Source organism: Pleurodeles waltl, chromosome 1_1 (genome assembly GCF_031143425.1).
Source record: "Pleurodeles waltl isolate 20211129_DDA chromosome 1_1, aPleWal1.hap1.20221129, whole genome shotgun sequence".
Lineage (NCBI taxonomy): Eukaryota > Metazoa > Chordata > Amphibia > Caudata > Salamandridae > Pleurodeles > Pleurodeles waltl.
Genome location: NC_090436.1, coordinates 531427890 through 531452535, shown reverse-complemented (window position 1 = coordinate 531452535; position 24646 = coordinate 531427890). Strand labels below are relative to the sequence as shown.

The following is a 24646-nucleotide window of genomic DNA, read 5'->3' as shown; positions in this document are numbered from 1 at the left end:
TAGAACGTGGTTTATTCTTTCCGATGTCTTCCGGGCCAGACCTTGGCAAAAATAATGCATAGGCTAATTGGCATTGACTGTGCCCTTCGTAACTTCACCCCTTTGTCTGTAGGTATTTGCTGTGGAAGGTTAAGTTCCGTTGCTACTATTGCACGTCCTGTCCCCTTCCGTTTGGGAAAGGCCACACGTCAGCTGTCCATGCTGTTCTTGTGGTGTTATTTTTTGTTTGTTTTGATCATTATTTTTTGTTTTGTTATGCTTTGCCATTACAGAAGTCAAGATGATTAATGTTGCCAATGTTTGTTTGTTATGGAGTCCCCAGGGACAAACTAAGATAGGCTGGCATGTTCATTACCCCTTGCTCCCCATCGGTGAGGCTTACGCATACGGGTGGGAATTCGCGAGCTTGCTGTTTGAAACAGTCTTATGTTGTGAGCGGGTCATTCCCTCGATACTTTGTGAAAAGATTTGAGGACGTTGAACTGCAGTCGCCTGCTGACATGTTTGCACGTATGCAGAGGTCTCATTGTGAAAGCGATGTCTGCACTTTGCTCCTGTAAACTGCGGCGGGTTCGCGCCTCTGTTGACTTGAAGACCAAAACTAACAAATTGAAAGGAGAGACATGGGCGTTTGTTCTGCTAACCCTTATCATTGCAAATGTTTGTTTCGTAAATTTTGAGACACCTGCTAAGAGCAAAGCGAGGAACGCCGTAAAATGTGTTTTGTGTGTTTTTTTTTTTTTTTTTTTTTTTTTGTTTTGCGGTCAACGAAAATTAAAAAGCCGTGCATTTCTTCAGCTCTGGTATTGTTAATCGATCCGGAGTATTTTCTGCTCCTAAAAGTCATTTCGGCTTCACTGCATGGATAGTTTTTATTTATAATTTCCAGCATACACTTTTGGGTTGTCATCTAAAATGTTTGACTTGAATACCAGTTTTTCCATTGGGCAAAAAAACGTCAGTTCTTGCTCATGTTTTAGGCTACCAACTTGTGAACCACAGGGTGTGATTGTGCAGTAATGTTGGTCATAATCTTTGACAAATTTGTTGGCCATGCCTGAAGCCACCTTTTGTGGTAGAAGTGGGACGCCGAAGCATCAGAAGGCGTGGAAGCAGACTTCACATTATGTGATGCAGGGCCATGTGCTGATTGCAACACAAGTTCATGCACGTTTTCTGGCATTTGAGCTGTTTCTTGGCACCTAATCACAGCTGTAAGTGGTCAAACTTTGGCTCAACAGTGCTTGTGCCTATCTGCTCGGGATCAGGAGTTACATTATGACCTACCCCAGCTATCATCCGTGTAAGGGAGTTTTGGCCCAAAAATGGTGATTTATGTCAATGGGGATAAAACGTATTGCATGCTGGTTACTTCTAGCTCTCAAATGGGATCTGTATCCATCAAGAGGTACATTTAGGGCAATGAGAGGAATGTGGTGCTATGCAAGTGGAACTTAAGGGCATAAATCACATTTAGAAGCCATGGGGGCAGGGACACTTAAACCCTCTAAATAGGTACCATTAAGATTAAACATAGGACGAGAATCTTGTCAGTGAAGTGTTGGGTAAAGTAGCGATATTTCAGCAGAACAAGCAGGAAAAAGGCGTGAAATAACAGCTGTTGCTCTGCACACCATGTTCAAGGCCTTCTTTTGCTAGGAGAATGAGCCAAGCACCCAGAGAGGCCTGCTAGTCCCAGTGAGAACCTCTGGGGTTGCACTCTGCCTCTGACAAAAGGAGTGTGTCTCAAATTCTAGTGAGTATAGAGGCCGAGCATTTCTGATACTGGAGAAACCAAGAACTGCTTATATTTACTTATTACAATCTGTAATTTATGTAGTACGCCATCTGCCATTCTTATGGTTCTGCAATGTGTTCAGTAAACTGGGAATGGCTTTAGAAATAGTCTGAGCTTTCCATCACAAACCGGAAGATTGAGTTTGTGCAGATTTGTGGTCAGTAGAGTGATCCTCGGTTCCATGAGTGTGCCAGCATTAGCGAGTTTTGGGTGTGAAGGGTGAGGTCCGAGGACTGTACCAGGTTGTCCCATGGCTTCTCATTCGGTGCGTTTACTCATTGCCTGTTGGGTAGCTGGTGAAGGCTGGTCCTAGTGGGTGCCCTATCTGGATATTTTGGAACTGGCAAGTGTATGTTCCAGGTTCTGCATGCATTCTGATGTAGGAGGATGTATGGTGTGCATTGGAAAACAGTATTGTCCACATGGTTATGCTTTTGTGAACATGCTGAAATCCACCTGATGATAACCCCCCCCCTTCAGTTATGGGGCTTTGTGAGAATAACATCTTTGCAGGTCTGAATTGCATGAGAAGTTTTTACTTACAGCAAGAACAGCGTAATGCCTCCCAGTTAGGACAGAGGCTAAATAATCCTTCTGCACTCCTCCTCGAGAGCCAAATTGACCGTGTGGAGACAGGGTTGGCACTTCATGATTTGCCTCTTTCCACAGTACACAAACAACCTCCTGCCATGAGGATGCAATTGTTAAAACTTTTTCATTTCTCTTCTCTAAACTGATATTAATGCCACATTCCACTGAACCGGAGGGAGTTTATTTAAGTGGTAATAAAATGCCTTTCTTGGTAAATAAATACAAAATAAAATACAAAAAAAACAATGTTCTTGTCATTTTTTTTGTAATAGTTTTTACTTACCAACAAATGCATTTATCACTACTACTGCTTATCAAAGTGGTTGAAAGTGCTGATTAAAAAAAGCATACCAGGAAAATTGCTAGCAAACTGCACAGGAACTGGAAAAACGAGTGTTGGCAAAGCTAATAGGTCTGCTGTTGGCTCGTGATCTTTTGGCTTTGCCAATGCTTATTTTGTTTGTGAATGGTTTCTTCTCGGAGGAGAGAAGACTTAATAATACCATTAAAGAGGGAGAAAAGAAGGTCAAACATGAAAGATAATGAAAAGTCAAAAAAGGCGATGCCTTCTACAGACCTCAACTCCTACTGGTGCTGCCTGTCCAGTCATTCTTGCTTGGCAAGCATGTTTTTATTTATTATTTTTTTTTAACATTACATTTCTTCTTAAATATTAGTGTTGCAACTATAGAATGCTGTCCTTCACTCTGCTCTTATAGCAGACAACGGCTGAGTATCCTTCCATTTTGTGCTAGTGCCACCCAGAGGCCTTCAAATGGACCCCACTCTGCTTTGTAATTAACACTGTCAGCCAAACCTGAGGATGAACACCAGGCCACGTCCATTGTAGCATTCGCAGAATCTTCAATGTGTACATTATTTGCCTATGTATTTCCTCACACTATGATATTGAAGTTACTGCTTCCTCGGAGTGCAGCCTAATGCTGTTGATATTTCGCAACCTATGCATTCAGCCATTACTTTTCATTTCAACCCTTGAGGTGATCACCGGCCTGGCTGGATTGGTGGTCTAGTAATAGGTGAGCAGTGGAGAGATGGTTTACCTGATCCTACTGCCTATCAAAATACCTAACCTAGCACAATCTTCACAAGTAAATACTGTTGCTTGTCTACATTCTGGTGTTCTCAAACTACATGCGGTCTTGAACATATTCTATACATTCCTTAAATCGGGCATGAAAGACTGACACTTAATCCAAACTTCTGATTGTCAACTCTCCTTTTTTAATTTTCTTTTAAAAAAATTCCCTCTCCTTCCCTTCCATCCTCTGCATGCCTCTTGTCTCTGAGCACAATCTGCTCTGATACCTGCAAGTTTGCCTTATTGTATTTCTACAAATTGCCCACAATTCGTTTACAAAATATCAATCTATCTTCCTTCCTCTAAAAATAATTCCTATGCAACCTAACAATACCTAATCTACTCTAGCTCATCCATTAATCCCGCCAACCATGTTCATGGGCTGACATACCCCCTACTAAAGATCACAACTAAGCCCTATTAACTTAGTCCACCATAAAGAAACGGGTCTGACTGCAGGGAATGGTTTACTTGAGTAGACAAGACTAATCCCAATGACTAACAGTAACCAATAGTCTTGGGCTAAGCACTAAGCTTGGGTTCCTGACCAGCGTGCTGCACTGCATAAAGCTCTTCAACACCTCATCAAAGGTAGTAAGACCTATATAAAAGCAATCACAATTGCAATATAACATTTCTTCCCACAATACAGACCCAGGCCTGTGCTAAAGTCTTTTCTCTAATGTATTTTATTACACCCATAGGCCTATTGGCTGCATCGTAGCACTGAAAATCATTTTCAGTACCACTCTGACTGCTTTAAACTTTACATTGATGAGTTAGTTTTTCTTCCGTCCACTCCCAACCCTAATATTCCCTCTCATGCCTTTCAGCAATATAGTGTTGCACCCTAGCGTTTTGCGTGCTTATTTCCTTGAGAATGCAGTAACAACTGATCTGTCTGTCCGCGCTTCGAAGGAACATGCAAACTTAGTGACCGTGAGCTGCTACCACACCTTGCAACAAAGTAAACAGTCTCTTTAGTAACAACTGGCGCACCATACCTGGCTGAGCTGGAGGCTTCACCTTGCAGGTAGTGACTTGGTTGACTGGGGCAGTAGGCCTAGGAGGGAGGAGGGTAGCACACAAGGAAATGGAAGAAATAACAGTTTTTCAAAAAATAACTCACTGGTGCTACTCTTGGAAAGATAAAGCAATAATGCCTCAAAGCCCGATTCACAACATAAGAGACCTTCTGCCTCCCTTACTGAAAAATCCACTATAAGTGGGCAGAAGCAATTTACAATTGAACCCTGAAAATAAAGTTTATTCTAGTGAGCCATTGAAGCAAAAATGCAGCAGCCAGATACCTGCCTTAAGTCCTTAGTTGGACATTTCTGGGAATAAGTCTTGTGGGGAAAACGAAAACAAAAGGTCTGAGATTGGCTAGGAGAATATTCTAGACCCACCAGTACAGCTGCTGCCTACCTGGATCATTTGAAGGAGAAAGGCCTTCCATGCTGGATAAAAGGGTTGTGGTATCTGAAGAGGTCACTCACTGTCTGTAGAGAGCATAGAAGTTTTCTAAGAAGGTAATGGTGGTGAAGACGTGTGCAGTAGCTGTAGATACGATTGGTTTACCTGAGTATGTGAGCTTATAAAGTGCCAGTCTCCTTGGGTAATGGTTTTAAAAATTGTTTTTTGTGGTTTAGTTGATCTGAGCAGTCTCATCAAAGGGTGTGTCATGATTTGTATCATATGGAAGGTGAAAACTGTTCCTGAGGTGAGGTTGAGGGCTTCACACAATCTAGGGCTCTGTAGGTGTACAGTTGCTGGAGAGGGAGGTTCATGAAGATTTATTAGGGAGTTCCTGTATATCGCTACACTGATGCTTTTCTGTTATCCCTGTGCACTAAGTAAACAAAGAACATTGAAAAACCTGTCCAAGGGTGCAAGAGGTGACCTGGATGTGAAGAAGTGTCCCTTATACAGCATTCCTATTTTTTTCTATCAACAATAATGTGTTAGATTTCCAGGGCTCGAGCTTCATTCACCCTGTGCTGAACTAAAGATGTCGGAGCATTTTCCAAATCATGCAAGATTGAAGGTTGACTTCCATAATCATCAACTTGGTCTTGAGTGCTGTATCAAAAATGGGTACTGTATCAAAAATCATCACCATATGTTATGTATATTAAAGGGTAAAGCAGAACGAATTAATCCGTACGACATCACCCTCCGCACTAAACTCTCTCCTTTTGTTCCATATTATTAGAGGAACTTTTCCTTCACATATAGACATTGTCATGGCATTTTGCGATGTTTTGAGTGATCTTTCCCAGGATATACTACAGAGGAAAAATAATCTGGGTGTTGTCTGCATACATCTGGGAGTGCACCTGTCATTGCTCCAACAGCTGGGTCGGTGGAAGAGGTGGTGGTGAGAACGAAGAGCCCGGGATACCTGCTGTCATATGAATGGAAGATGCCAGTAACACTGCTCCTGTTGACCACAATCCCTAAGGATCCATTCACTCCTGCCCATTCTTAGGATACATGAATCAAGGTTCCTGACATTGCAGGCTGCCGGAAGTTCAAGTGGAACAAGTGCAGCCTCCATATCTGCATTTGCAGTGCACAGTAGTTACTCTCCAGTGTCTGCCCAAGTGGTTTTGGTACCTGTTCATTGTCTAAACTCCAACTGATGGGCATGGAGTATGAAGCAGTATCTGCAATAGCCCCAGTTTAGTGTACTACTAAGTAGACTGAATAGAGCATTTTACAGGATTTCTCCCTTTGTTTTGCCTTACAACTGCACTGTCGTACCTGTGTTTCTTTATTTTGCTATAACATGTCACAGTAAAATAAATTATTTTGGGTTCTTGGAAAAAGAAATAAAATAAAATGTAAAAATATAGTGAGAAAAAGGAGATACGGTTTTTATAGAAACATTATCGATAGCACAACGATACAAGTGTAGCACTTCCCAGACAGAGTTTTAGAACATTAGAAGTTCACTGCTGCAGCTTCCTCACTAGTAAAATGTATCTTCATAATTGGCAATTCTGTTCACTGATTTTATTTTGTTCTTTTATACACAGGGGTCAGGGGTGAGAGGAAATGACGCCCCTGAACAGCATTCTTCGACAACTCTGACCCAATTTACATTCCCCGTTCTGATCTGTATTTGCTCCTAGTCCTACAGCAGTCCCCAGGCACTTCTCCCTATAGCCTTTTAATTTCTGTGCTTCACTGTTTCCTGTAACCTTCTCTTTCTATTATTTCATTTTTAGTTGCTTGTGGTCTGCAGTATGTCCTTGCTCCCCTATGCTGAATGAACACATGGTTCTAAGCCAGCAAGGAACTTCCCCAGCAGTGAGGTGTCAACAGTGAGGTCATCTAATGCGCCCCAACAGTAATTCAGCTCAAAGAGCCTACAAGTAGCTAGATAGGTTGCACCGACCTAGACCATGCACCATGCACGTTACATCAGATCAAAGGTAATAAAACAAATAATTCTAATACTCCTTGTTGGTGCAAGGTTGCTGGTTCTCTGTCAGGACTCTTTGAAGAGATGTTAGATTTAATCTTTGTGAAGATTGAAAAACTACAGGTATTGTTGACTAGTCTCCTCTACACAGGTCTAAATGTTGTTTCTTTTTACTCTCTTCCAACCCTTTAATTCTTTACTTCATGAACACCAGAGATCAGGTATCCCAAACTGAGATCTAATACCCCTGGCTGTCTTCTCAACCGTCCTCCCAGAGTTGTCAAGGTTGCAGTTCACATCATTGCCCTCTCTCTCACTGAAATGTGCAGTATTGTGCCTCATACTGTCCCAGTCTCTCGTTCTTGGAGCAATTCAACAGTCACAGCCCCTTTTCTGAAAGCCTAAAATGAATCCAACTCTTCAGCCTGTTAACCCATATCGCTCAAAGTTTCCCACTGAGATTCTTAAATCGGCCATAAAGCCACAAATCTCACCCTCTGTCAACAGCGCAGTGTCTGGGACCTGGAATAGGTTGGCTTCTGCCTTGCTCATTGGATGGAATCTGTGCTGGTGGCTGCCTTGGACGACCTGTGCATGGTATTTGAAGCAGAAAAAACTCCACTGTAGTTCTTCACCACCTCTCTGCAGCATTTCTGTTTCCTCTCTGTTTATCTTTGAAAAATCTTCCTTGTAAGGTATATTTATGTGACGAGCCCTTTGGCCATTCTGATTAGGTCGTTTAAATGTGAGTGAGTTGTTTGTTTTTAAGTTTTACTGCTGCGCTAACACCCCTCAGCCTACCTTGAGGCTCATTGAAAACACCTCAACATCGCAACCAAGCTTTGCAATAGTATGCAGTCACCCTGCTAACTTGGATGAAATCCAGTAATCTGGCACTTAACAGAAAAAAACAAAATTCTTGCCTTATGGGGAGCCAAAACCCCTGGGCTACAAATCGCGTGGCCCACCCATTTGGTAATATCCCTAATCCTGCAAACTGTCAGAAATATGTGTCATTCTTGACAAGGATCGTGTGGATCTTAATGATCATAAGCAACAAACTGGCATCTCTTCTGCAACTTGGTTCTGGTGCCAAAAACTCTTCTCAAGATTTTCTCTCTTCTTCCAAAAGAACACATGAAAACAACTACTCAGTCAACGATCTCATTCTGCGTTGATTCTAGGTATTTGGATGATCTCGGTCTCCTCAAATACCTGATTAACCAGCTGCAAGTAACCCAGAATAGAACATGGACAAAAGAGTAGTACTACTCCTTTCAGGACTGTATTTCGGGACGTCTTTTCAATCTTCTTTGGCACCTTATTCATAACAAAACACTCTTCAAGCGTATGTGCATCTTTTTTTACAAAGCCATCCATATTATTAACCCGCCCTTTTTCAATGTTTTTTTAAAGTTATATTTCAGCTAGAAACCTTTGCTCACGAACAGGACATTTCTATATATGTGTTGAACCAGGCACGGATGAAGAGTCTTCTATCATCTGGCTGCAAAAATCTAAAGCTTTCTTCTGAATCGCGTCCTCACTCTGGCAAACCATCCTGTTTTCGCGAGCTTTTTAAGACCGGTCTCTTCACTTCTCCTATCAATTCCCTTTTCTAATTTTCCAGACACTCAGTCCGCTCGCTGCCACACGTCCCCCTAAGTGTGAGTGTGCCTTTCAAGGTCTGTGCAGCACTAAACAAATTACTTTTCATTAATTTAATAGGTCAGAACATGAAAACAGCTAAAAAAACGAGTATTGGACAAGCAAATACCTTTTGGCTTTTTATGTACTAACACAGGTATCCCAAAATGCTATTTGCTTGCATTGTATGCACACGTTTATCAATTTAAAACCTTCTCTATTCTCGTTGCCAATTCTGGGGGGAAAAAGGTAGGAAAATATCAAGGAAAAATCGTTCTAGGGATGCTAAGTCAAATCTTTTTCTTTTGGTGACATTGTGGGTACTGCTTACAGAACCACTTTAAGAGGTGTTAGGGGTGATCATGGAGCACCTGTCAGCAGAATAATCCTTAACTAGGGCTTGAGTGGCCATCTTCTGTGGGAGGAATGGCTCAAAATTACAGAGTAGGTCTCTTTGCACAGGTTAAGGTATAGTTTGAACCCAAGGCATTTTGCTCAGTTGACAGTTTTAGCTGAAAGGCCGTGGCTTTCAGTTTTGTCCAATTTGTGGGCATATTTTCGGGATTCAGCGACTGTGTGGCTTTAAGGGGGAGTGAGGTTTTTTTTTTAGGTTTCAGTTAAAGGGAAGTATGCGGTTTTAGGGTTCAGTGATGTGTGGTGTTAAGGGATCGTAACGAGTTTATAGGGTTCAGGGAAGGCTAGCCTTAAGAGGTAGTAAGGCATTTTTAGGGTTCAGGAATAGTGGCATGAATTTAGAGATGCTGAAGCAAACTGGAGCAGAGGAGCTTGAAGTCTCTACACGCACATCGCTCTAGCCCATAAATCTTTAAACCGGGAATTAAAAAAAATAAAAAAAAATCTCCAAGGAGTGCCACATTAAGGTATCTCTGAAGTTGGTGATGGGGAAGGATGGTACTGGCGCTCCAATGGTGCAACAAAAAATCCTCCTCGCTGCACTCCTACAATCTGCGATGCTGCCAGAGAAGAACAAGCACTATAATCATCTAGGAGGTGTGGTGTGATAGCATTGCAGTGGCATGTGTGATCTAAAGGGCATGCTCCATCCCAATGTAACACAACAAATTAACTTAATAAAGAGCCACACACATTACCGCTGGCTTGTACAGCTTGATAAGCACAGTATCAAAAAATGGTTGAAGGAGGAAAAAACACTTTCAGTGGATGCACAAAGGTTTTGCCAAACCATCATATGTACTGAAGTGAAACAACATACAGGCAGAGTCAGTCACGCTCTGCAGTATTCCTGAAAACCCTTTTTATCACATTATGTCAGCCGACAGCTGTGCTGTTGAGCAAGGCCTAACCAGGTCTTCAAAAGTTTTCTGAAGTGGTTATTTCTCATTAAATCTGCAAAGTAGTTTGCTATAGGCCATAGTGTTGGTCACTATTCTTATCATATTCATTTTCTTTCTACATTAAGTTGTGCATAACACATCCACATGTTTAAAAAGAGAAACTGTGAAAGGTAATCGGTAAAAAGAAGAATCCTAAAACTCTAAAAGGCCATTTAGAGAGTAAGTCATAGACTATACGTCATCTAGAGAATGTGTGCTTCAACACCCAGCAAGAGGGTATTTCAAATTCCAGGCACTATATAGAAGATTCATCCAGTCTTGTGTTGTGCAATCAGCAGGCACTGCTGTGTGAATCTGGAGTGAATATGGAGTCAGTAGTGTGTATGTGTATATGTATGTGTATATATATATATATATATATATATATATATATATATATATATATATATAATATATATATTGTGGGAGTAATGTTCTCCGCATAAGTGTGTTTCATTAGCCTTGTGCTGATCAAAGATTTAGCTTAATAAAATGAGGGATAGAGTGCATCTTCCACGAAGTGTAAATACACCTAAGTATTTCTCACTTGTCGAAAGTGATTAAGGAGGTGCTAGGGGCTAGAGGGATACGGGGAGCAGAGCAACCAATGGAAGTAAGAAGTTCATCTGAGAGTCTTACCTACTTCGAAGCAAGGAATCCCAGAACAAGGTCCCTACCCATCATTCTAGTGTGCCTTCTCCCTGCTAGTCCAGAGGTAAGTTCCTGCAATGGCCTCTCCTCTTTAGTAAGTCCAAGTGTGTCTTGCTATAACCAACAAGGGTCCATATCATTGATTCTCTTCAAATTATCATTACCAACTTATATCACATTCAAACCTGGGAGACAACCTTCATCACACAGTCCAACAAATTCTGAGCAAGTCTGGTTCTCCCCGGAAAATTGGATTACTCTGCATCTGAGCAGTTCTCCCATCACTGCTGTACGGTGGAGAAGGGGAGCCATCAGGAAGGTTCTGCTTCCAAAACACATCTACAGACCAACATAGTAGCACCATCTGTAGTTTTCTGTTGGCTTTTTTAGGTGTAGGCCTGATGATTTAGGCATCTTAAATGTAGGCAACTAAAAACCCAGGATTGCCTAAGGGTGTCACACTTAAAGCTGTGCTGCCATGCATAAATGTTTGTATGTGTCTTTTTTGTGCCTCTGAATGTAGTCTGTGATCTTTCTTGTGGGCTCCACAAAACATGCCCTCTGAAATAAGGTGTCTACTCACAAATAGGTTGGTGTCTGTCTAAAAAATTTGCTCAAATTTGTTAGTGAAAATGCCATTCTTTGAGTAAGCCACAGCCAAAGTTTTGGAAGACGACCAAACGATTTCCTTCTTCCATCCTGATATAGTACTGCTTTTATAATAAACTATAATATAGTAAAAGCAACACAACAAATAATGCTCATACCTGCCATGGGCCAACTTGATACCTCATTAACATTACCATTTGCCCATCTACTGCACATAAATGTGGCCTTTCCTACTATACATCACGGTTGGTCCACATTTTATAGTCACAGGTGCTTCTTGCTGCACAAAGTCCCTTTCCCCTGAACTGCATATCAGCCTGTGCCCGAGTGGTGCACATGGATCAAGGCTTGAGTGAAAAGCATCACTCAGTGCCCAAAAGGGGCCTGTCATCCACTGCTCAACGGGGTGTTCCACCATGATCTTCCCCAAGGTGGTCATTAAACTGTGCTCCCCCATTGTAAGCCCTGTCCTGCCATTCTTTATTTGAAAATATGTCTGTTTGGTTATGAATTAAAGATTATATTTTCTGTTTATCTTCCAAATTGACTAAATTATAATCCGTGTATTTAGTTGTTGATACATTTGATGTCTAGGTACCTAGTGACAATTGAAATAATTTGATGATTCATTGTTTTTTGGCTGATTACTTACGGTATAGAGTTTCTGTTTTTTGATTTGTTAGATGAATATTCTATTACCACTTTAGTGTTTTATCTATTTATTTTTTTCCAAAAGGTGTAGCTGAATCAACAGACCAGTGTGTAAGTAGTTTACTGCACCGATTAAGGGCTAAAAAAGACAGATATGGGGTGTTTGTTGTGTTGTGAAATGAGGCAGAAAATGTAGTTATCTGACAATTGAAGTAATTGAGCCCTTTATAGTATTTTTCTCCTGAGCAGTTATTGATGGAGTCTTGTAGAGGGATACAGCAATACAGTATAATAACGTATTTCTTCCCAGTCACTTATGATTGTGTTCGTTACCCACCTCTGTATGTTTACACACTTGAGGGCCTTGTCACAAACTGCATTTTGTACTCCGTAAAATAGAACTGCAGTAGCACTGCTATTTATTACAATGTGCTATTCACAAACCTGTCATGTGACCTTCACCACTTCCTTTCCCACCTTTTCTGTGCATATATTTCTGCTCACAAGTATACATTTTAGTTGGAAATGTGGGAGGAACAAGGGGAGTAGATGGAAAATGGGCACCACTTACTATTAAATTGGAGGTGTTTAGGGAGGAATATGTTAATGCCCACACTCGCAAATGTGGAAGATCTTTGCTAATTACAGACAACATTTCTAAAGTTGCTCCATCCCCAAAGATGATGAAACAGGTGCACCTGTACTCCAGAGGAGCTAATGTTGAACCAATGTTAAATAAGTTAGAAAGTGACAGGGTATTGTTTATTATGGTCCAATATTGCCATTGAGGAGTTCTGGTGACCTGTTTTGCAAATGTCACCAGAACCCCAAGATGACAATATTGGACAATAAGAAATATGGTACATGTTATGTATTTTATATTACATGTTTGTTTGGGGGCAGCTAACTTGAAAAAGCTGTATTCTTCAAAGTGCAGCTAGAAATGGGCACTGATTGGAATTAGAATGTTTAGGGTTTGTTTCCACTCTTTAATAAATTCTTAATAAAACAATGGGCACTGGTGAGTGTGTACATATTCACATTTATGTTACAAAAATACATAAATGTATTTTGAAAGTTAATACTAAACATAACTAAACAAACGTTTATTAACTTTGAAATTAAATATAATTTTGACAAACTTCAGCTAATATTAAATGAAAATATTAGTGAGGGTGAGCTTTTTAAAATGTTTTAAAATTATTTAAATATTTAATACACAATTAATTCGAAGTGTTAATGTGCCTTAACTATTGTTTTATTCGTGCTGGGTTAAAATGAACGTTTAAAATTGTATTTACATCTATTTATTGGCAACTGTTACTATAACAAATTAACACAAGATAAAACAACATTCTATTTGACATACACAGCAAGTGTTCAATCTCATTTGAGCCTACCACGCAGTATGTTAAAACTCAGAATGAATTTTAAAAAACAGCTTTCTCATTAAAATGTTTCTTTGATTGAAATTAGTTTCAGTAATCGCGCACACCCGATGCTCGGTTTCTTTATAAGCCGTTATCCTGTAGGGTGGGCTTTGCCCCTTGCTCATGATTAGATGGCTGTATAGTTTCTCAGTTGTCTGCTCTTGATTCGGTGGCTTTCTTCCATGTTCTGGTGTTTTTATCACCCAGGAATATTTCAGTTTCACAGTGGTCTGATTGGATACGTTGTCTCCTTCCGCTACATTCTTGAGGAGTCTCTCTTTTTTTTTTATTTTATATTCAGGTATTGAGCACTCCATTGGTTTCCTTGCTCTCTCCTCCTGCTTTTTCTTCTTCTCACAAATTCCATTCATTTCTCCCTCCCACGCTTTTCGACGCTTCCCAACTCAGCTCCATGTGATGTATTTATTTTTTAACAAGGGCCTGCCAGCTGTAAAGCATTGCTGCACTGCTAGATCCAATGTTTATGCTTTAGGCACCCTTTTTCTTTATCTTTTATCTTTTTTTTATTTTTTTTTTATTTTTTACATTGTTATTTATAGTTCTAAATTTACCATATTCCATGTATGTGGATAGGACACAATGCGTGCGTATCAGTGGCCATCTTGGAATGGGTGTTCTTTAAAAGAAAGCCCAATGTAAGATTTCCAGGCACGCATGCAGCTTATCCTTTTAGAGCCGATACCTGGTGGCTTTGCCAAATCTTGTTGTAGTTAGCTGGTTGAGTGTAGGTTTGTAGTGTGGCCTGGGTGGAAATCTTGGGTGTTGTCCATGAGGATTAGAGTGGTGCACCTATCTAGTCGCTGTCACCTTGTGTCTGTGCTTACTCTTGGAAAGAGACCGAGAAGTGCACAATGGTAGTGGCAAGCTTCCAGATGCATATCACGGTCTTCCTATGTGACCTGTATATCATCGAGTGAGTTACATCAAGTAACTAAGTGCTGACCACTCTCGGCCATAACTCGTTTTCACACCATTTGATTTATTGACCTCGAGAGGATCAGTAGCTGAGTTGGCTCAGAATGGATTCGAAGTTGTGACCTGCAGTTCACTACAGATGTCAGCAGTGAGTACTTAATTTGCTGAGCTACCTTGTCAGCATTAGTATTGCTTTAGAAGACTTAACATGGAACTCCGTTATAAATGAATGAAGAGTTTGATAGTGACGAGATTATTAGTTCATCAAATGTTCCATTAATGGTATATCGGTGATTTCAGAAAACTCCTCAACTTCTGCTCTCTCTCGATCTCGGTACTGCCTGTTATTTGAGTCGCAGCATAAACGAGAAACTTTAACACTAGCAGCCCCCCATTTTGAACACAATTTATTAATTAGCAAAACATTTCTTTGAATAATATAAAGTTTCCAATAGTTGCCTCTGTTTTTCGGTAAGAAGATTATTTAAACGTTTATCATGCTTAATAATCAAAAGTTCATCCACTTAATTCTAACACTAACCTTAGCCAGGGCATGTTTCGTGACCGTACATAGTTTCCTTGCCACCCACATTCACGAACAAATAAACTTAATTTACATTTTATTTACGAAATGGTAACCGTTGAAAAGTTAATATTCAGAGAAACTTTTTGTTAAGAAATACATTGAGTTTAACATTGGTTCCTCCTAGTGTCTAAGGGCGCCATTGAGTCGGCCTAAGGCTGCACGAGGAGAGCGCTGCGCGGGTCACTAGTGCCTGCGGAACACGGAGCCCTGGCCACAAAGCAGCCTTCGGTGTTAAAGTCACCGCAGCGCGTGGAATGGAATGTGGAATATGTGGCTGTGCAGGTCCGGCGAGGGTAGTCTCCCAACCTCCGGAGGCTGCTGCCTCGTGATGTTTCTTGCGTTAATCTCCCTCTGCTCTGCTATGCAGAGTCTGTTTGTGTGTTTGTTTGTCATGGAAATGGCAATGGCTTTGTTAAATGCGTGTCCATTTTTTAAAATCTAATATTCGTTTTGGGGATGTTTTGATAGTTATTAATTTGCAGTGATACTCTCCCGCCACTTACCTCACGCCTTATATGGATGGCTAGATATAGCCACGCTTAGTTTGCAGGTTTCCTACTGCCCACCTAGCAGCTGCACTTTGTCAGCTGGGAAGTATTATGAGTACTGATACTACAAGGGGAGGCATTTAAAATGTCCGACTCCGCTGCATTGCACTCACCACAGCTCAGCGTATCAAATCGATCTTTTGTAGGTCTGGGTTGAGGGTGCAGAATCAAATAGACCTATTGTTCACAATAAACCTAAGGTCAGCTTTGGGTCCTTCCCCATTAACCATTGACTCTTTGGACCTGCCTCCTCCAACCATTGAATGAGACTGTGTCAATCACATCTTGCCTCAGCTCACAAGTAGTTCTATTTCATCTAATGATATTGACCGTTTGGGTGCAAGTTTTTGCCTCAAATTGAACAGCATGAGAGGCTGTTTTACACCTATCTGCCTCGCCTCTGTTGGTTCCTTGTTGACACACCTTCCTCTTGCTACTACTTCCCACGCCTCACTCTTTCCCTTGTGTTTCGGCTTCTTATTCCTTTTGACAGACCCTTCTTCTCGTTGTTCTTTCCCCCGTCCTCACTGTTGTGGGGGAGACCTATTTCTTATGTATCCATTTATTTTTTTAACTGCATTACTTTGTTCCTTCCAGCTCTCCCTCTGGTTGCTCCCTTACTCTTTTCCTCCTACCAACCACCCCTCCTTGTTGCCCCTTCTTACACCTCCCACTGTTAAATCTTTGTGGCTTCTCATCCCTGCAGTTGAAGTGTGAGGGGGAGGAGCAGGTGATTTCCCCCCCACCCCCCATTTTTTAAACAGCATCTACATTTTCTTTGTATGTCACATGATGCAATAATACAATGAAGGTTCCCTCATCATCCTAACTTTGTTTCGCATAGAAAAAAGAAAGGACTACATTGAATGCTCCTTAGCATTCATTGCAGTCCTGGTTTTGTTTCTCTGCAAAATGAAGGTTGGTTGGCAAAAGAGCGTCCAACATTGCTCTGCATTCCTTAATCAGACATGCCAGCACACAGGATACCACAGTATCTCACACAATATCCGCATTTTCCACACAGTAAAGATCTCTACTACAAAGTGGATACGAGAAGCCTTTACAAAGAGACATTTTCCAACTCATGCGTGGAACCTCTGAACCAGTGAAATCCATTAGAGTTTTTGCATTAGGATGTTTGGGACAGCTAGAGAAATTTGTGTTTCTGGGGAAGGTAGGAGTGACTGCTGGGAACAAAGCTTCTGGCTCCTTGCTAGACTGCATCCATCTACTGACTAGCCATGGTTGTTCATATTATGACTGCTCAAGCTCTGAGCCCCATTTTCAGTCGAGTACTGCCAAGTCCAGCCACACAAAGATCTCACACATTCTGAAAAAGGGTTTGCAGCTCGAAGGTATGCGTCCTACATCAATAAAATTAAAGAAGAACTACAATAAAGTCTCCCTTGCCATGCGGCCCTCATTTCACAAAAAAACAAAAGCAGGTCTAAAATGGAGCCTTCAATATACTTCTGCTTATTTCACTGCACCTGGTCTTGGTTTAATGTGCTAGCATATACATACAAGTGCTTACATTATCACATTGGCGTTGCCTATACTTGTTTTTTTGAAGTTTGGGTGTAGGAAAGCGTATTATTATTAATTGGGGTGGAAGGTAGCCCATCCGGAGTAACAAAGTAATTAACCTGTTAGGTCCATGCAACAGTTTCAGTAATTTAAACCTGAACTCAATCCCTAGTAGCTATGGCATGGAAAAGACCAGGCTAACTGTGAAAAATGTGTAAAGCATTTAGAAAAACTAAAACAGTTGAAATGAAACAGAACACAATAAAACCCCCCACACCAATTTATTAAAATAGAACATAGCTTAATAAACAAAATTACGTCAAAAAAACATTAAGGAGAGCTGAAGATATGAATTTTATAAAATATATCCGAGAAAGCATCAATAGAAAGTACTGTTTGCGTGTGACCTGACTTAGGCATAATTTTAGGCTGACCGTGATGGAGTGAGAGTCTGATACACTGAGCAGGTTCTTTCCGGTCAAAGATGTTACCTCCGACTTAGTCTCTGAAATGGAAGTGGAAACCCTCCATCAGGCAAGATTGCAGATGCTAACTGAGGAAGTCCTCTCAAAGGCCTGTAGTTTTGTTTGGAGGGGCAGCCCCTTGGGCAAGCGTCGCTCCCCATGGGGGCACATTACTGTTGGCCATATCTGACCCCCCTCCCCCCCAGCCCAGGGGCAGATCGGCCTATTTTTTGAAGGCCCATCTGCCCCCAAGGGCGAGGGGGGGGGGGGGGGGCAGAAAGCCCACCAGAGAAGATTTATTTTTTTCAAAATAAGAAGGTGGGGATATGGCCATACTCCCACCCCAAATAAATGAAGCCAACGTTTTTCGGCCCACCAGTGGGCAGATGGGGCAATTACCCCCGATCCACACCCCAGGGGGGCAGAAAGTCTACTAGATGCCAGGGAATAAAAAAAACAATTTAAAAAATAGTGGGATGGTGGCTACCAACCAGTATGGGCCTGGTTATGCCCCCACCCCAATTGAAGGGGGTAACAGTCTTTCAGCTCTCCCCTGCACACTAAAACATCTTATCCCACGGCAAGCAAGAGGACATTTGATTATTTTGGGTTTTAGTTTTACATGTGGGCCATCAGAGCTTGGTAACTCTCAAAATCGTCCCACTTGGAATGGGGAGGGCTGCACTTTTTAGACTTTGGGACACTGCCATGTACAAAAATTTACAAGAACTAGAAACATCTGAAAACTAAATATCTGGTTGATTCCAAGGTGGTGTGCTTCACATGCACCCCACACCATTCTCTTACCCACAATGCCCCGCAAACCTCCAACTCTGCTGGAAATCAGACATTTTCCCCACATTTTTGTGATAGAACCTTCCGGAATCTGCAGGAATCCACAAATTACGTACCACCCAACATTGTCTCATCTATACTGATAAAAATTCTGCTGCACTTGTCAGCCTAAAAATGTTTTTTTCAAACTGCCCTTTTGGACCCGCTTTGGTTACCCCTCAATTTCGGCATGTTTTTGGCTCTTCCCTGTCACAGGCACTTGGCCCACCTACACAAGTGAGGTATCATTTTTACCGGGAGACAGAGGGGAATGTTGGGTGGTAGGAAATGTGTCCCGGTGCGGTGATCCCACACAGAAATGTGGGAAAAATGTTTTTTTTTTTTAGCTAAAAGTGAGGTTTGCTGTGGATTCTGAGTAAGAAAACATTGAGGGATCCACGCAAGTCAAACCTCCCTGGACTCCCTCGGGTGTCTAGTTTTCAGAAAGGTCTGGGTTTGGTAGGTTTCCCTAGATGGGTGCTGACCCAGGACCAAAAACGCACGTGCAATCCTGCGCTAAACAGGTAGTTTTGTATTTGATAATTTTGATGTGTCCAGATAGAGTTTTGGGGTATTTCCTGTCACAAGCACTAGGCCTAACCACACAAGTGAGGTACCATTTTTATCCGGAGATTTGGGGGAACGCTGGGTGGAAGGAAATGTCTGGCTCCTCTCAGATTCCAGTACTTTGTCACCGAAATGTGAGGGGAAAAATGTTTTTTGGCAACATTGTGAGGTTTGCAAAGAATTCTGAGTAACAGAACCTGGTGAGAGCCCCACAAGTCACCCCATCTTGGATGCCCCTAGGTGTCTAGTTTTAAAAAATGTGCAGGTTTGGTAGGTTTCCCTAGGTGCTGGCTGAGCTAGAGGCCAAAATCTATAGCTAGGCACTTTGCAAAAAACATGTCAGTTTTCAATGTAAAAATGTGATGTGTCCATGTTGCGTTTCCTGTCGCGAGCATTAGGCCTACCCAAGCAAGTGAGGTGCCATTTTTTAACCGGAGATTTGGGGGAACACAGAATATTAAAACAAGTGTTATTGTCCCTTGTCTTTCTCTACATTTTTTCCTTTCAAATGTAAGACAGTGTGTAAGAAAGACGTCTATTTGAGAAATGCCCTGTAATTCACATGCTAGTATGGGCACCCCGGAATTTATTGGTGAGCAAATAACCACTGCTTCTCAACACCTTATTTTGTGCCCATTTTGGAAATACAAAGGTTTTCTTTATACCTATTTTTCACTCTTTATATTTCAGCAAATGAATTGCTGTATACCGGGCATAGAATGAAAACCCATTGCAAGGTGGAGCTCATTTATTGGCTCTGGGTACCCAGGGTTCTTGATGAACCTACAAGCCCTATATATCCCGCAATCAGAAGAGTCCAGCAGACATAACGGTATATTGCTTTTAAAAATCTGACATTGCAGGACAAAGCTACAGAGTAAAACGTGGAGTAAAATGGCTGTTTTTTCACCTCAATTTCCATATTTATTTATTTCATCTGTTATTGTCTGTAGGAAACCCTTTTAGGATCTTCACAAATAACCCCTTGCTGAATTCAGACTTTTGTCTACTTTTCAGAAATGTTTAGCTTTCTGGGATCCAGCATTGGTTTCACATCCATTTCTGTCACTAACTGGAAGGAATCTGAAAGCACAATTTTTTTTTAAAAATGGGGTATGTCCCAGTAAAAGCCAAAATTTTGTTTTGAAAAATTGGCTTTTCTAATTCAACTCTGCCTGTTCCTGAAAGCTTGGAAGATGTTGATTTCAGCACAGCAAACCCTTTGTTGATGCCATTTTCAGGGAAAATAACACAAGCCTTCCTCTGCAGCCCTTTACCCCCATTTTATTTTTATTTTATTTTTTGAAAAAAAAAAAAAAAATCACGAATTTTGGCTAATTTCTTGGTCTCCTTCAGGGGAACCCATAAACTCTGGGTACCTCTAGAATCGCTAGGATGTTGGGGAAAAAAGGACTCGCATTTGGTGTGGGTAGCTTATGTGGACAAAAAGTAATGAGGGCCTAAGCGCGAACTGCCCCAAATAGCCAAAAAAAAAAGGCCGGGCAGAGGAGGGTTAAAGGCCTGGCGGAGAAGGGGTTAAAGGGCTATCCCGGATACATTTACTTAAGAATATTCATCATGTGCTATTTTCGTAGACCAAGTTAGTGTTTGTCATGCATATGATTTGGAAGCATTGCTCGGGCTTGGTAAACAGAACTGAAGACACAGATTGTAAGTCAAAATCTTCTGACACCTCTCTCGCCGGACGGATTAAATCCAGATCAGTGTGACAAGACTGATTCCGAGGGTCTGAAATACTTCAAGAAGTAATCCATCTGTGGAGAAGTTGTGTCTGTGGTCCTGCAGGGGGCGCTCCTGTACTTAAAATACCTAGTTGGCTCTTGGTGGAAGATGAGATATGCTTGCTGTAAATCAGACTAGAGTGTGATTTGATTAAGCTGATATTGCTCTGAGTAAAAAGGTAGCACTCCTCCAACAACACGTCGATATCTGATATTTAGTCGTGTGGGGTCTTCTATTGTATAGTAAAATAAATCTATGCTGCTGATCTGTAAGTGCAGGATGGTGTAAAAGTCTGCAAGCACACGGCTAGAGAACGCTAATGTATGGAAGTAAGTGTAATGTGTTATATTGCACAGCAGGACTAGGCCTATCAGTGCACTTAGATTTTCAGATGCTCCAGTTTAAACTTAAAGTACCATATCGGGATGTTGTGCTGGTGCCGAATTGAGTCTGGGCTCTCGTTTTTCAAGAAGAGAAAAGTCCCCGTCTGCCGCGCGTGCATTAACTATAGCGCAGTCGGTCTGTGCACGCATGGCCTTGAACAGCAGAGCAGTAGCTTCTCTCCGTGCCAGTGTCTGGGGATTATATAATAACCTGCCTGTTATAGTACCTAGCTGGTGCTTTTGTTGTAGAAAGCGCCATTTCTTGAAAAAAACGAGGGCAGCGACCAGATCTGGGCTGGCAAAGAACAAGCCCCTGAAACGGCCCTTACATGTCAGCAATCTGACCCACCATAGGCCTCATTCACAATGGTAAACTCACATTAATGTGACTCGGCCAGAAGTATTTCGCGGGTGACAAAACGGATGGGATTGAACGTCATACTGAAGATTACAATAACATCTACACATCTAATTTTCCAGAAATGCTTCGCAACTGCAGTACGTTTACACATGGGCTGTTTTTTTTTTTTTTTTTTTTTTTTTTTTTTACCCAGCGTAGAGATTTTGTATTTTTTAGATACACTTTGATATGATAATTTGCGTTGTTGGATGAATAATTAACCGCCCTGGGATGTGAAAATAGGAGTGTTCAGGAGACTCGAGCCTTCATTGAAGGCAGCGGTAGTGGGTCGGTGGGTGTGTAGTAAGACATTAATGTATGAATGTATTTCTGTTCCCGTGCGCTCCTAGAACTGGAGATGAGAACCAGACGACGGAGTGAGCACACAAAAAGCTAACACTAGTACCCAAGTGATAATAATGAGGACGCTTTTGAGAGCAATTCATTATTTTCGGTTTTGAACAAGAAGTATGGCGGGGATATTGGAGTACAAGTGTGTCTCTTGGGTCGCTAGTAACAGGAAACAGAGCTTCAGCGCAATATCTTATCCATGCAGAAATCTATTTGTTGAGAGAAAAAAAACGGAAGATCTAAAATAGCAAATTAGGACTCCTTTTTTAGGTCTGGGGAAAAGCGGGACATTAATTAGGCATTGGTCTGTTCACTAAAACCTGACACTGATGTGCTTTCTTCTGTGTTTATCCATTGGTGGATCTATGATGGCGAAGATTTGGGGCCGCGACAACTTGGAGAGAATCGTGTACCAAGTCCCTGACCCAGTCTCTCCATAATAACGTCTCCAATTCTGATGTATTATTTCTAGCATCATACCGCGGTTTAATGTGAATACTCCAAACGTTTTTTCCTCCCCCTGTTTAAAAATCTAATAATAATGCATCCATTTCTCGCCTTTTGTTTTGGTTTAGGTTCCTCGCATTTTCATTGGCGAAAAGTGCGTTGGTGGATGTTCCAATGTGACCGAGCTTGAGAAGAGCGGGCAGCTTCAGCCAATGATCCAAGAAATAGGAGCCTTGCAGTAAGAAGTGGTAGGTGGAAAGGCATTAGTGGGAACCAAACTCAAAGCATCTTGAGCATCAGGGCCAGCTTTTGAGCGGTGCGGCCGCACCGGGCGCTGACCTCAGGGGGGGGGGGCTGTGTTTAGCAATAACTTCCGAAACTTCTGATTTAAAAGCACCTGCTGAAAAGTTCCTTGTGTCCAGACTTCAGGAAACAATTAAAATGTCAAGATACCTCTTGATTAATGTTCCTGCTAGGTAGAGAGATGGGAGTTTTGCCTACTGGCAGCTTTGGCTCAACATAAAGTAGCATAGAGGGTTAAAAAAAACAGGGCATATTTAAGAAAAGTGGTGCTGCACACAGAAGACTAGGGTCAACATTTTTTATGCTAGTCTTGCTTTGCAGGATTAGCATAAAACAATGTTGACGCTAATCTTGCAAAGCACCCAGAGGCCCATTTTTAACCAATGGAAGCCTCATATTAATGCCTGATCTGAGCAGGCATTAAAAGTGCTGGAAAAAAATGATGCAAAGAAATCTGTCAGATTCTTTGTGCCATTTTTGTTGGCCTCCCTAACTGGGGAAATGCCACCTTTGCATACATTCTGCCTGGCGCAGGTATAATGTAGCGCAAAGGATTACAAAGTGGCTCAATGTATGCATTGCGCCACTTTGTAAATATGGCACAGTGTTTTTGGCCTTCTAACACCATATTAGAATTAAAAAAATTGACACTAATGTTGGGTTATAATGGCACTAGGGGCTCTTAAATATGCGCTTATATTTTAGGTGGATAGCTGAGTGGATTAGTAAAGCCAGCCTTTACAAGCGCTTTAAAACACATGAATGTATGTGAAAGGGGAGAGATGAGGGGCACATTTGCCGGGTGGTAGTGAGTGAAACCGAGGCGGACGTCGTTCGGGGGGGGGGAGGGGAGGCAAAATAAACTGTCGCACAGGGCGCCACCAGTCCTAAAGCCGGCCCTGTTGCGCATATACTATCACTACAGGTTATGGCTGTCCCTAAAAAGCCTGCAGCGCTCTTACCAGCAAATCGTTTCCTCAATATAGCTGATTTCAACAACATTCTCATTCTTTAGTTTCAATTGTAATAAACACTGATTTCTTTACAAGACAAAAAAGAAGCTACGCAAACAGACTTTTGCAACATTAGCAGGATGCGTGTGCAAACATAAGAGCATGGTGTGGTGGTGCAGATGCTTCAGCACAGAGTAGTATTATAATAGACGGTTTTGTGTAATATATTTTATGTGCTTCTTGTGATCAGCCTGCGTGAGGAAATATTGGCACCTTGAGGAATGAGAGCCAGTATGTATCTCTGACAAAACACAAGAGGTCCACCTAGTTTTAATCATTAACACCAGGCATTCCTCTGAGACACAGTAAAAAAGTGCCAAAGGAAACTCGGCTGACAATGGCATCAAATATTAAACAAGTATATTTACAAAATGAAAACAATGTGCATTTGGGCATGCTCTGATTAGAAGAAGGCTTGTTATGTTTACTATGGTATTGCCTTCCATCACCTTGGGTGCCGCAAAGCTCATCTGCAGATTACCCCAAGGATTTTCCCTTATCCCTACCTTGTTCAAGGCCCACATTGCATCCTCTTGTTAATATCATTCTGACCCACGGAGTCAACATCATCTCCTATGCCTGACATCCCGCTCGTCTTTCCCCCAGCCCCCTTCAGTGTGACATTCAGCATTTGGACCAACTTCACCAGCTGCTTGTCCAAAGTCTCCAGCTGTATGAACACAAATTGTGTGAAACAACAGAAAACACCTGAAGTGGTACTATTAGGCAAGGTCACCTCATTATTGGATGCTGATGACCAGCAGATATTTGACCCTCACCCTGCCCTCCAACCAAGGCGAGAAGCAAGGAATAGTGGTGGACAACCAACTCTCAGTGATCTGCCAAATCAATTTAGTTGCCTCCTTCTGTTATTACACCCTCAAGATTGTCAGCAACATTTTCAAATGGCTCATGATCAGCACCTACAGAACTGTCACCCAGGCCATCAGCAGCAGCAGTGTGGACTACAGCAACACACTTTGTTGGCATCACCACCCAACGGACCAGAAAAATATAAAAATCTATCTATCTGTCTCTCCCCCCACATATGTGAAACCAGAGGTTGTGCTTTCTCCAACCTCTTTCCAACAACCTCATTCAACACTTCAGAGCCGCTCACGTGGGAGGGAAGGAAAATGAAAAATACTTACCTCTGCTGGCTTGCCTCTTCCAGTCCCTCACCACTCTTAGTGCAGCAGTTGAAGTCTCCACACCAAACAAGATGCTGCTCCTCTCATGTTGCTGATAATGTTAGCAGCATGAGAGCTGTGCAAGGATTG

The 24646-nt window shown here is 41.8% G+C and overlaps 1 protein-coding gene across 2 annotated transcripts in view; it reads left to right on the top strand.

Moving 5' to 3' along the window:
• Window positions 1–24646, top strand: part of GLRX (glutaredoxin) — a 59151-nt gene that overhangs the window by 26335 nt on the left and 8170 nt on the right. The window contains exon 2 of one of the 2 annotated variants that reach the window (XM_069225670.1): window positions 22179–22298. In XM_069225670.1, the coding sequence (XP_069081771.1) occupies window positions 22179–22292 (114 nt within the window). In that variant the 3' untranslated portion in view covers window positions 22293–22298. Of the gene's footprint in view, window positions 1–22178; window positions 22300–24646 lie in introns of those variants that run through there. The other variant, XM_069225681.1, reaches the window with a different exon arrangement.